This window comes from Hypanus sabinus, chromosome 26 (genome assembly GCF_030144855.1).
Source record: "Hypanus sabinus isolate sHypSab1 chromosome 26, sHypSab1.hap1, whole genome shotgun sequence".
Lineage (NCBI taxonomy): Eukaryota > Metazoa > Chordata > Chondrichthyes > Myliobatiformes > Dasyatidae > Hypanus > Hypanus sabinus.
In genome coordinates, this window is record NC_082731.1 from 30,172,102 (window position 1) to 30,186,495 (window position 14,394).

General features: G+C 53.0%; 1 protein-coding gene across 1 annotated transcript in view; it reads left to right on the forward strand.

Annotated features, from left to right (window-relative positions):
- Nucleotides 1-238: 238 nt before the first annotated feature.
- The window catches only part of pck2 (phosphoenolpyruvate carboxykinase 2 (mitochondrial)), a 29,064-nt gene continuing 14,908 nt past the window's right edge, over nt 239-14,394 (forward strand). The window contains exons 1-5 of the mRNA XM_059950732.1: nt 239-423; nt 5,539-5,808; nt 9,130-9,314; nt 10,582-10,788; nt 14,183-14,373. Coding sequence (XP_059806715.1) covers nt 401-423; nt 5,539-5,808; nt 9,130-9,314; nt 10,582-10,788; nt 14,183-14,373 — 876 coding nt within the window. The 5' untranslated portion in view covers nt 239-400. The remainder of the gene's footprint in view (nt 424-5,538; nt 5,809-9,129; nt 9,315-10,581; nt 10,789-14,182; nt 14,374-14,394) is intronic.

Sequence of the window (14,394 nt, forward strand, 5' to 3'; positions counted from 1 at the left end):
AGGTGTCAGCGAGAGTGGATTGAAACAGGTTGCTGACCGGCAAACGTGTGCTTGTGTGCTCCCGGCAGAACAAGACGGGGGAGGGAGAGGGAGACCGTGAGGAGGGTCCCAGGGACGGGGCGGGAATGGGGAGTGTCTCGGCCGTCCTATAACCGGACTCCGGGCCGGAGGTAGGAGGGACTTGGGGAGGGACGGGGAGTGTCGCCGCCGCCGTCCTATAACCGGACTCCGGGCCGGAGGTAGGAGGGACTTGGGGAGGGACGGGGAGTGTCGCCGCCGCCGTCCTATAACCGGACTCCGGGCCGGAGGTAGGAGGGACTTGGGGAGGGACGGGGAGTGTTGCCCCCGCCGTCCTACAACCGGGCCGCTGTCGGCACGCAGGGAGACCGCCTGAGCCAGCATGTCCCCCGCCCGGATCCTCCGGTAAGTCGGTCGCGCTCGGCGGGATGCTGGGGCACACCGAGAATCAGCCCCGGAACCGGCGTCCCGATTCCGGATCTCCTCAGTCACACAGGGGATCCTCAACCCCGAACCTGCCCTTCCACCCTCCGACTCTCTCTCCCTATCCCCCCAACTTGCCCACCCTCCCGCCTCACTCATCAGGGTCTATCCCTCTCTCGCCGTCTTTCCCTTTCTACCCCCACTCACTCCCTAACTTCACCCCTCACTACTCACTGTTATCACTCCTCTCGTCTGCACCACCCCTCACTCTTTCAGCTCTCTCTCTCTCTCCCCCAGGCCATTTCTTCCTAGGCGACGGCAAACCCTCCCTCCCCTCGTCCTGAGTGATGCAACCGTGGCTCCGCTCCCAAGTTCAGCTCTTCCTCTCTCCTCACACAAACAAACACACACTCACTCTCTCACACACACACTCTCTCTCACACACACACACTCACTCTCACATTCACACACACACACACACACTCACTCTCACACACACACTCTCTCTCACACACACACACTCGCACACACACAGACACACAAACATTCACACACAAACACACTCACTCTCACACACACTCACTCTCACACACACTCACTCACACACACACTCACTCTCACACACACACACTCACTCACTCTCACACACACACACACACAGACACACATTCACACACACACACACTCACTCTCACACACACACTCGCACACACACAGACACACAAACATTCACACACACACACTCACTCTCACACACACACACTCTCTCACACACACTCGCACACACACAGACACACAAACATTCACACACACACAAACACTCACACACATTCACACACACACTCACTCACACACTCACTCTCACACAAACATTCACACACACACTCACTCTCACACACACTCACTCACACACACACTCACTCTCACACACACACACACTCTCTCACACAGACACACAAACATTCACACACAAACACACACTCACTCTCACACACACAGACACACATTCACACTCACTCTCACACACACACACTCACTCACACACACACACTCTCTCACACACACACTCGCACACACACAGACACACAAACATTCACACACACACAAACACACTCACACACATTCACACACACACAAACACACACACACAAACATTCACACACACAAACATTCACACACACTCACACAAACACACACACTCACTCTCACACACCCACACACTCACAAACATTCACACTCACACAAACATTCACACACACTCACTCTCACACACACACACACTCTCACACACACACTCACTCTCACACACACACTCACTCTCACACACACACACTCTCACACACACACTCACTCACTCTCACACACACACAGACACAAACACACACTCACACACACAAACACACTAACACACACTCACACAAACACACACTCACTCACACACAAACACACTCACACAAACACTCATTCACACACAAACACACACACACAAACACTCACTCACACAAACACACACTCACACAAACAACACTCACACACTCACACAAACACACACTCACAAACAACACTCACACACGCACACACTCACACAAACACTCACTCACACAAACACTCACTCACACAAACACTCACTCACACAAACACTCACTCACACAAACACTCACTCACACAAACACACACTCACACAAACAACACACACACAAACACACACACACTCACTCACACAACCAAACACACACAAACACTCACACAAACAAACACACACTCACACAAACACACACACTCACACAAACACACACTCACTCACACACACAAACACACACTCACTCACACAAACACACACTCACTCACACAAACACACACACTCACTCTCACACACCCACACACTCACAAACATTCACACTCACACAAACATTCACACACACTCACTCTCTCACACACACACTCACTCTCACACACACACACTCACTCTCACACACACACACTCTCACACACACACACTCTCACACACACACACTCTCACACACACACTCACTCACTCTCACACACACACACAAACACACACTCACACACACTAACACACACTCACACAAACACTCACACAAACACACACTCACACAAACACTCATTCACACACAAACAACACTCACACACTCACACAAACACACACTCACAAACAACACTCACACACGCACACACTCACACAAACACTCACTCACACAAACACTCACTCACACAAACACACACTCACACAAACACACACACACTCACTCACACAACCAAACACACACAAACACTCACACAAACACACACTCACACAAACACACACACTCACACAAACACACTCACACACACACACTCACACACACTCACACACACAAACACACACTCACACACACAAACACACACTCACTCACACAAACACACACTCACACAAACACACACTCACTCATACACACACAAACACACACTCATACACACACTCACACAAACACACTCACTCACACACACAAACAACACTCACATAAACACGCACACTCACACAAACACACACACACAAACACTCACACACACACACACTCACACACACTCACACACACACAAACACTCATTCACACACACTCACACAAACACACTCACACAAACACACACTCACTCACACACACAAACACACACTCACTCACACAAACACACACTCTCACACAAACACACACACACAAACACTCATTCACACACACTCACACACACAAACACACACTCACACACACAAACACACACTCACTCACACAAACACACACTCACACAAACACACACTCACTCATACACACACAAACACACACTCATACACACACTCACACAAACACACTCACTCACACACACAAACAACACTCACATAAACACGCACACTCACACAAACACACACACACAAACACTCACACACACACACACTCACACACACTCACACACACACAAACACTCATTCACACACACTCACACAAACACACTCACACAAACAACACTCACACACTCACACAAACACACACTCACAAACAACACTCACACACGCACACACTCACACAAACACTCACTCACACAAACACTCACTCACACAAACACTCACTCACACAAACACTCACTCACACAAACACTCACTCACACAAACACACACTCACACAAACAACACACACACAAACACACACACACTCACTCACACAACCAAACACACACAAACACTCACACAAACAAACACACACTCACACAAACACACACACTCACACAAACACACACTCACTCACACACACAAACACACACTCACTCACACAAACACACACTCACTCACACAAACACACACACTCACTCTCACACACCCACACACTCACAAACATTCACACTCACACAAACATTCACACACACTCACTCTCTCACACACACACTCACTCTCACACACACACACTCACTCTCACACACACACACTCTCACACACACACTCTCACACACACACACTCTCACACACACACTCACTCACTCTCACACACACACACAAACACACACTCACACACACTAACACACACTCACACAAACACTCACACAAACACACACTCACACAAACACTCATTCACACACAAACAACACTCACACACTCACACAAACACACACTCACAAACAACACTCACACACGCACACACTCACACAAACACTCACTCACACAAACACTCACTCACACAAACACACACTCACACAAACACACACACACTCACTCACACAACCAAACACACACAAACACTCACACAAACACACACTCACACAAACACACACACTCACACAAACACACTCACACACACACACTCACACACACTCACACACACAAACACACACTCACACACACAAACACACACTCACTCACACAAACACACACTCACACAAACACACACTCACTCATACACACACAAACACACACTCATACACACACTCACACAAACACACTCACTCACACACACAAACAACACTCACATAAACACGCACACTCACACAAACACACACACACAAACACTCACACACACACACACTCACACACACTCACACACACACAAACACTCATTCACACACACTCACACAAACACACTCACACAAACACACACTCACTCACACACACAAACACACACTCACTCACACAAACACACACTCTCACACAAACACACACACACAAACACTCATTCACACACACTCACACAAACACACACTCACACAAACACACACTCACTCACTCACGCAAACACTCACTCATGCAAACACTCACTCACACAAACACACACACACTCACACAAACACACACTCACACACACACACTCACTCACTCACACACACTCACACCAACACACACACTCACTCACACAAACTCACGCACAATCACACACACAAACACACACTCACATACACACAAACACACATTCACATGCATACACATACACTGACACAAACACACTTACACGTGTACACACAGATGCATGTGCACAAACACTCACACACATGCACACGCACAAATACACACTCATACACATTTACACAGACACACAACATACACGCACACACTCATATTATATATACACACACTCAAACGTCAACACTCACACAAATATACACAGACCCACACACACAGAGACCCTCTCCCTCCCTGTCACTCACTCCCTCTCCAGGTAAGACCTTCATGATAGGCACAGGGGATGGGTATCAGTGAGGGAGACCCCACCACGGGCTCTCCTCATAGCCCGGTGTCCCTCCCTCACTCTCTCCCCCCTCCCCACACACTCTCTCCATCACCCACACTCCCCCCTCCTTTTGCTCACCCCCACCACAGACATTCCACCCCACCTTCAACCTGCATCCATCCAGGGTGGGAAGGAGGAAGTGAGGGAGCCTGCGAAAGGGGCGGTGTTGGAGGAGGGAGGGAGAGGGGCTCCAAGGCCAAGGACACTGAGGCAGGCTGCCTGAGTCACTCCCCCTCCCTCAATGCCCATGGGATCACCCTGTGCACATGCCACCCGCGCTCTTACCAGACACTGCGGAACTGACATCTCGCTCTCTCTCTCTCTCCCCGTCCAGGTGGTACCAGGCCCCCATCTGCCGTCTGGCCGCCCCCATCTGCCGTCTGGCCGCTCCCGGCTCCAGCCGCTGGGTGCACCGGGAGGCGGGGCTGCCAGAGGGGGTGGGGGCACTCCCCGGGGGCGTGCGGGAGTTTGTGGAGAGCAGCGTAAGCCTGTGCCAGCCGCGGGACGTGCACCTCTGCACGGGTAGCGTCCGCGAGAGAGACGACATTGTCGAGCTGCTCGAGAGCAGGGGGCAGCTCCATCGGCTCAGCAAGTACCACAACTGGTAGGTTGAGGGATCTCCCCACATGATCCCCACCACTGAGGGATCTCCTCACATGATCCCCACCACTGAGGGATCTCCCCACATGATCCCACCACTGAGGGATCTCTCCCATACGATCCCCACCACTGAGGGATCTTCTCCATATGATCCCCATCACAGAGGGATCTCCTCACACACAATCCCAGCAACTGAGGGATCACCTCGCATTATCCCAGCAACTGAGGGATCTCCCACACGATCCCAGCAACTGAGAGATCTCCCCCACCCACATGATCCCCGCCACTGAGGGATCTCTCCACACACAATCCCAGCAACTGAGGGATCTCCCACACGATCCCCACCACTGAGGGATCTCCCACACGATCCCCACCACTGAGGGATCTCCCACACGATCCCCACCACAGAGGGATCTCCCCACACACACAATCCCCACCACTGAGGGATCTTCCACATGCAATCCCAGCAACTGAGAGATCTCCCACATGATCCCCACAACTGAGGGATCTCCCACACGATCCCTACCACTGAGGATCTCTCCACATGATCCCACTGAGGGATCTCCCCCCCCACACACGATCCCCACCACTGAGGGATCTCCACACACACGATCCCCACCACTGAGGGATCTCCCACACGATCCCTACCACTGAGGATCTCCCCACATGATCCTACTGAGGGATCTCCCACACGATCCCCGCCACTGAGGGATCCCCCCACACACACACACACACACACACACACAATCCCCACCACTGAGGGATCTCCTACATGATCCCCACCACTGAGGGATCTCCCACACGATCCCCACCACTGAGGATCTCCCCACATGATCCCCACTGAGGGATCTCTCCCCCCCCCCCCACACACACACACACACACACACGATCCCCACCACTAACTAAATGCCCTCTGGTAGATTGAAGGATCTCTCCCAGCTGCAGGATCTCATCTATCCTCGCACTGAGGGATATCACTCTGCCCAATATTCACCACCAAGAATTGTTCCAAACTGATACGGGCCTGGCATCGATTGGCAAGTATTGCAACTGGTCAGCTGGGGAATCTCCCTGTCCCCCTGCCCGGGGATCTCTGTCAATCCCAAGTCAGCTACCCTGTTTCAGACACCCTGAGCCAATAGGCTGGTCCTGGACTTATTTCCACTTGGAATCATTTACCTATTATTATTTTATTATTTATGGTTTTATATTGCTATATTCTTGGTTGGTGCGACTGTAACAAAACCCAATTTCCCTCGTAAAGTATGTCTGTCTGTCTACCAAAACTGGTAGGTTGTGGGATCCGCAAGCTGAGAGAAATCCCCTCTCTCCATATATAACCGTTTAACAATTACAGCACGGAAACAGGCCATCTCAGCCCTTCTAGTCTGTGCCGAACGCTTACTCTCACCTAGTCCCACCTACCTGCACTCAGCCCATAACCCTCCATTCCTTTCCTGTCCATATACCTATCTAATTCTTAAAAATGACAATATTGAACCTGCCTCTCCACTTCTACTGGAGGCACATTTCACACAGCTGCCACTCTCTGAGTAAAGAAATCCCCCCTCATGTTACCCCTAAATTTTTGCTCCCTAACTCTCAACTCATGTCCTCTTGTTTGAATCTCCCCTACTCTCAATGGAAAAAGCCTATCCACGTCAACTCTATCTATTCCCCTCATAGTTTTAAATACCTCCATCAAGTACCCCCTCAATCTTCTACGCTCCAAAGAATAAAGACCTAACTTGTTCAACCTTTCTCTGTAACTTCCAGTAAATCTCCTCTGTACTCTCTCTATTTTGTTGACATCTTTCCTATAATTCGGTGACCAGAACTGTACACAATACTCCAAATTTGGCCTCACCAATGCCTTGTACAATTTTAACATTACATCCCAACTCCTATACTCAATGCTCTGATTTATAAAGGCCAGCATACCAAAAGCTTTCTTCACCACCCTATCCACATGAGATTCCACCTTCAGGGAACTATGTACCATTATTCCTAGATCACTCTGTTCTACTGCATTCCTCAATGCCCTACCATTTACCATATGTCCTATTTTGATTATTCCTACCAAAATGTAGCACCTCACATTTATCAGTATTAAACTCCATCTGCCATCTTTCAGCCCACTCTTCTAACTGGCCTAAATCTCTCTGCAAGCTCTGAAAACCTACTTCATTATCCACAACGCCACCTATCTGAGTATCATCTGCATACGTACTAATCCAAATTACACCCCATCATCCAGATCATTAATGTATATGACAAACAACATTGGACCCAGTACAGATCCCTGAGGCACACCACTAGTCACCGGCCTCCAACCTGACAAACAGTTATCCACCACTACTCTCTGACATCTCGCATCCAGCCACTGTTGAATCCACCTTTCTTACAATGCTCCTAGCATTAAAATAAATACATTTAAGAAATTCTCCACCTCTTACTCTCTGTTTGTCTCTAACGGTGCAAAGAATTTTACTGTCTTCTTTTTCTTCCTTCTCCCATACATCTCTGTTCCTACGCTTTGGTTCCCCTCCCCCCTCATATCTAGCTTAAATCCACTGGAGCCTCTCTAGCAAACCTACCTGCAAGAATATTTGTCCCCCTCCAGTTCAGATGTAAACCGTTCCGCCAGAACAGGTGCCGCTTTCCCTGGAAAACTATCTAATTATCTATAAATCTCCACCGAGAGATCTCCCCAACGCAACCTATCGTACATTTGCAAAAGGGCCACAACTGGTGAGGTTCACCCTGTCCTGCCGAGGGATCTCCCCGTCCTATCCCAACCCAGGTCATCCAGCTCCACCAGGAACCTCAACCGGCAGGCCCTCCCCCATGACTGGGAGGGAACTTCCTCTCACATCCCTAACATCCCAATGCTGAGGGATCTGCTTTGTCCAACAGCAACTCCTGAGGGATCTCCCCAGCCCAAACTCACACCCTCCAACTGACAAACCTACTCCTCATCCTGGCTGGGGGGGGGGAGGGGGTTCTTCCTTGCTGTAACTGGTCTGAGGGATCTCCTGTGCCCATCCCAGCACCTGCCAAAGGGATCTCCTGCTGACTATCCTCAACACTGAGGGATCTCCAGCTCATCTTGCCAGTGGCTCTCCCCTGGCATTACTCATTCACACTGGTATGGGTGGCGGGGGAGAAGGGGAAGAGAGGTTGGGGGCTGCGGTTATCGGGTAGGGAGGGCGAGGGTGTGGGATCACAATTGATGAGATGTTCCACATTTAATCTCTCCCCCCACCCCCTCTTCATTCCCGCTCTCCCTCCCCTCCCACCCTACACCCCGCCCCCTCCCCCGCAGCTGGCTGGCGCGGACAGACCCGCGGGACGTGGCCCGCGTGGAGAACCGGACGGTGGTAGTGACAGAGACCCAGAGGGAGACGGTACCCATCCCCACCGACGGCAGCCCCTCCCAGCTCGGCAACTGGATGTCCCCCCGCGACTTCGAGCGGGAGATGGGCCTGAGGTTCCCTGGCTGCATGAAGGGTGAGGCTCCTCTCTGTCCCCCACCCCACGGGACCTCTCCACGTCTCCCCTTCCGGCCAGACCCCATTTCTGCCCTCCCGAACCCTGGGCAATGCCTATCTGCGTACCACAGGAGGGTGGAGGGGTGGAATTCTGGTGGTTCCCCTTACCCCCTCCCTCGAAGCCTGTCCCGCTCTCCCAGAGTCACAAGAAGCTGCAGAGGGTTGTGGGCACTGCTCCGCACATCATCTCCTCCGTGGACTGCCTCAGTAAACCAGGTAGCATCATCTAACATAGAGACAACACCCTCCCGTCAGGCAGAACCAGAAAAGCCTGAAAGCACGTCCCACCCAGGACAGCTTCTAACCGGCTGTTGTCAGACTCTCCATCGTCCCCCGATATGATATGATGAGCTGCTGACCTCACCGCCCACCCCAGGACATGTTCAATAATAAAGCATTAAAAATGTCTTTGCACAGACGACCGTGGAGGCCAAGTCACTGAGTACTTTTAGTCAGGGCGCCAAAGGTCACGGGCAGAATGGGGTTCAGAGACAGTCAGCCATGATCCAATGGTGCAGCGGACTTGATGGGCCAAATGGCCTAATTCTGCTCCTCTGGCTGGGAGACTCCCTGTCCTTCCCGATTTTCCTGGGACATTGGGGCTGGGCTGTATTGACCGCTGATCAGTCTGGTCCTGGGCACCGGCAGGCGGGAGGTGAACGTGGGAGGGGATTACACGCGGGAGGTGAACGTGGGAGGGGATTACACGCGGGAGGTGAACGAGGGGATTACACGCGGAGGTGAACGAGGGGATTACACGCGGGAGGTGAACGTGGGAGGGGATTACACGTGGGAGGTGAAGGAGGGGATTACACGTGGGAGGGGATTACACGCGGGAGGTGAACGTGGGAGGGGATTACACGTGGGAGGTGAAGGAGGGGATTACACGCGGGAGGTGAAGGAGGGGATTACACGTGGGAGGGGATTACACGCGGGAGGTGAACGTGGGAGGGGATTACACGTGGGAGGTGAAGGAGGGGATTACACGTGGGAGGGGATTACACGCGGGAGGTGAAGGAGGGGATTACACGCGGGAGGTGAACGTGGGAGGGGATTACACGCGGGAGGTGAAGGAGGGGATTACACGTGGGAGGGGATTACACGCGGGAGGTGAAGGAGGGGATTACACGTGGGAGGGGATTACACGCGGGAGGTGAACGAGGGAGGGGTGGTGGAGCTCAGATGCTGGCTTGACCCTCTGTCTTCACACCCACCCCCACCCCCAGGCCGCACCATGTACGTGCTGCCCTTCAGCATGGGCCCAGTGAACTCGCCACTGTCCAGACTGGGCGTGCAGCTGACGGACTCCCCGTACGTGGTGGCCAGCATGAGGATCATGACGCGGATGGGCAGCGAGGCCCTGGATGCCCTGAGCGGCGGGGCCGACTTCGTCCGGTGCCTGCACTCGGTGGGAAGCCCCCTTCCCTCGCAGGGTGAGTGACCGCGGGAACGTTCGGCCTACCAACCCAGCGTACACCGCTCACTCTGTGCTTCCATCTCTCCAGTCTCCCCATCTGTTCTCCCTCCACCCCGTACCCTTCAGCCTCGTGTTGTCCCTCCTTCTCCAGTCAATCATGTTCCCTCCGTCCCGCCCCCTCTGTCACCCGATTCGTCTCCCTCCCTCCATTCCGCCCCCTCTGTCACCCGATTTGTCCCCCTCCCTCCATTCCGCCCCCTCTGTCACCCGATTCGTCCCCCTCCCTCCATCCTGCCCCCTCTGTCACCCTATTTGTCCCCTCCCTCCATCCCGCCCCCTCTGTCACCCTATTTGACCCCTCCCTCCATCCCACCCCCTCTGTCACCCTATTTGACCCCCTCCCTCCATCCCGCCCCCTCTGTCACCCTATTTGACCCCTCCCTCCATCCCACCCCCTCTGTCACCCTATTCGTCCCCCTCCCTCCATCCCACCCCCTCTGTCACCCTATTCATCCCCCTCCCTCCATCCCACCCCCTCTGTTACCCTAATTGTCCCCTCCCTCTATCTCGCCCCTCTGTCTTCGCCATTCGTCCCACCCTCCCTCCCATTCCAGCTGATTGCACCATCCCGAGCCCTACCCCCTTCCCCTCTGGACCTCAGTCCCATTCCCCTACACTTACCCTGCAGCGAGAGTGTTTTTTTTAAATATAAAAGTTGATTCAAACAACCACGATATCACAATTCACCCTCTTGCAATATTCTGCATTTTATAAAACATTCTATTTACCATTTCAAGTTAAAGTGCGGCTACCCCAACCTACAGCACACTCAAGCCTCTGGGGAGGGGCGACATCCCAGGGGGAAACGTGGGAGGGGATCCACCTCTCACGCCTCTACCCCGCCAGTGCTGGACACCTCTCCAGCGGGGAAGGGGGCCGAACTACTCTGTCTGCCTCACATCTTTGAGCCATGACCCCTCCCCCCCCCCCCAGTGACAACAGAGCCGGCCCCTCGCCAGAAACACCCCTGGGGGATTCTCCTCCGCACACTCTCCAGTGTGGTCAACCCCGTCCCTAGAACTGTACATCGTGGGCTCGACCACGCTCGTGCATTTGGAGCATAACCCCCGCCCCCCCAGCATTTCGGTTCAATCCCACAGCTAACGAAGGCAAGCGCCCCCCCCCCCCCGTGTGTGTGTACTACCCTCGTACACTATGGTCCCTCTGTTCCTCAGTACTTCCCAACATTCAGAGCGTGTCCTACCCTTGTTTTTCGAGGAGGTTATTAGAAAAGCTGATGAAGGAAAGGCAGTGGATGTTGTTGACGTGGACTTTAGCGAGGCCTTTGACAAGGTCCAGCATGGAGGTTAGTCAGGAAGGCTCAGTCACTCAGGATTGGACGTTGGCTTTGTTGGAGGAGCCAGAGAATGGCCGTAGATGATTGCCTATCTGACTTGAGGCCTTTGGGTCTGTTGTTGTTTGTCATATATTCAATGATCTGGATGATATTGTGGGTAACTGGATCAGAAAGTTTGAGGAGGGCACCAAGATTGGGGACCTACAGGAGGGCACCAAGATTGGGGACCTACAGGAGAGCACCAAGATTGGGGACCTCGAGGAGGGCACCAAGATTGGGGACTTCGAGGAGGGCACCAAGATTGGGGACCTCGAGGAGGGCACCAAGATTGGGGACCTCGAGGAGGGCACCAAGATTGGGGACCTCGAGGAGGGCTGTCAAAGCCTGCAGCAGGATCTGAACCAGACCTGCCAAAGGGTCTCGGCCCGAAACGTCGACTGTACGTTTTTCCATAGATGCTGCCCGGCTTGCTGAGTTCCTCCAGTATTTTGTGTGTGTTGTTTGGATTTCCAGCATCTGCAGATCTCTGATTTGATGAGATAACAAGCGCGAGGTTTTGCATTTTGGGAGGACCAGCCAGGGTAGGTCTTACACAGTGAATGAACGGTCAGGCACTGAGGAGTGTGGTAGAACAAAGGGATCTGGGAATACAGATCCATAATTCATTGAAAATGGTGTCACCGGTAGAAAGGGTCATAAAGAAAGCTTTTGGCACACTGGCCTTCACAGATCGAAGTGCTGAGAACAGGAGATGGGATGTTTTGTTGAAGTTGTGTCGAACATCGATGAGGCCAAACTTGGAGTATCGTGTGCAGTTTTGGTCACCTGCCTCCAGGGAAGATGTAAATAAGATTGAAAGAGCGCAGAGAAAATCTACGTGGATGTTGCCGGGTCTGGAGGAGCTGAGTTAGAGGGGAAAGCTGAATAGGTTAATGAGGGGAGATTTAACAGAGGTATACAACATTATGATGGTTTAGACAGAATAAATGCAAGCAGTCTTCTTCTACTGAAGCTGGGTGGGACTGGAACTAGGAGTCACGGGCTAAGGATGGAGGGTGAAATATTTACAGGGAATTTCTTCACTCGGAGAGTTCTGTCAGTGTGGAGGGTGTGCTCCAGGTGCAGGTTGATGGAATAGCCAGAATAATAGCTCAGCACGTTCTAGATGGGCAGAAGGGCCTGTTTCACTTTACAAGTCTCCCCACATTCACAGTGTGTGTCCTACCCTCGTACACCGAGGTCCCTCTGTCCCTCTGTCCCTCGACACTCCCCACATTCACAGTGTGTGTCCTGTCCTCATACACCAAGGTCCCTCTGTCCCTTGACACTCCCCACCATTCAGTGTGTGTCCTACCCTCGTACACCGAGGTCCCTCTGTCCCTCGACACTCCCCACATTCACAATGTGTGTCCTGTCCTCATACACCGAGGTCCCTCTGTCCCTCGACACTCCCCACCATTCAGTGTGTGCCCTGTCCTCATACACCGAGGTCCCTCTGTCCCTCGACTCTCCCCACCATTCACAGTGTGTGTCCTGTCCTCATACACCGAGGTCCCTCTGTCCCTCGACACTCCCCACATTCACAGTGTGTGTCCTACCCTCGTACACCAAGGTCCCTCTGTCCCTCGACACTCCCCACCATTCAGTGTGTTCTACCCTCGTACACCGAGGTCCCTCTGTCCCTCGACACTCCCCACCATTCAGTGTGTGTCCTACCCTCGTACACCGAGGTCCCTCTGTCCCTCGACACTCCCCACCATTCAGTGTGTGTCCTGTCCTCATACACCGAGGTCCCTCTGTCCCTCGACACTCCCCACATTCACGGTGTGTGTCCTACAGTGGGACAGAGAGATGGGAATGGTTCTTCCTGTCTCACTGCAGGTCTGGGACATAAAGGCACGCCTGTAGCATTAGGGTTAGAGTTTCACCATCCACCACATTGCCCACGCTTGCCCTTGGGCGGGCAGTTCTCCCCTCAGCGACGGGGTGGGGGGGGCACCATGACCCTGGCCCCTGACTGAGGTCTGATGCGCTGTCCCTCCGCCCTGCCCAGGGGAAGCTGACTCTAGCCTGTGGCCCTGCAACCCCGAGAAGACGCTGATTGGCCACGTGCCGGACCGGAGGGAGATCCTCAGCTTCGGCAGTGGCTACGGTGGCAACTCGCTGCTGGGCAAGAAGTGCTTTGCCCTCAGGATCGCCTCGCGCATTGCCAGGGACGAGGGCTGGCTGGCCGAACACATGTTGGTGAGTGGGGGCCGGTGGGGG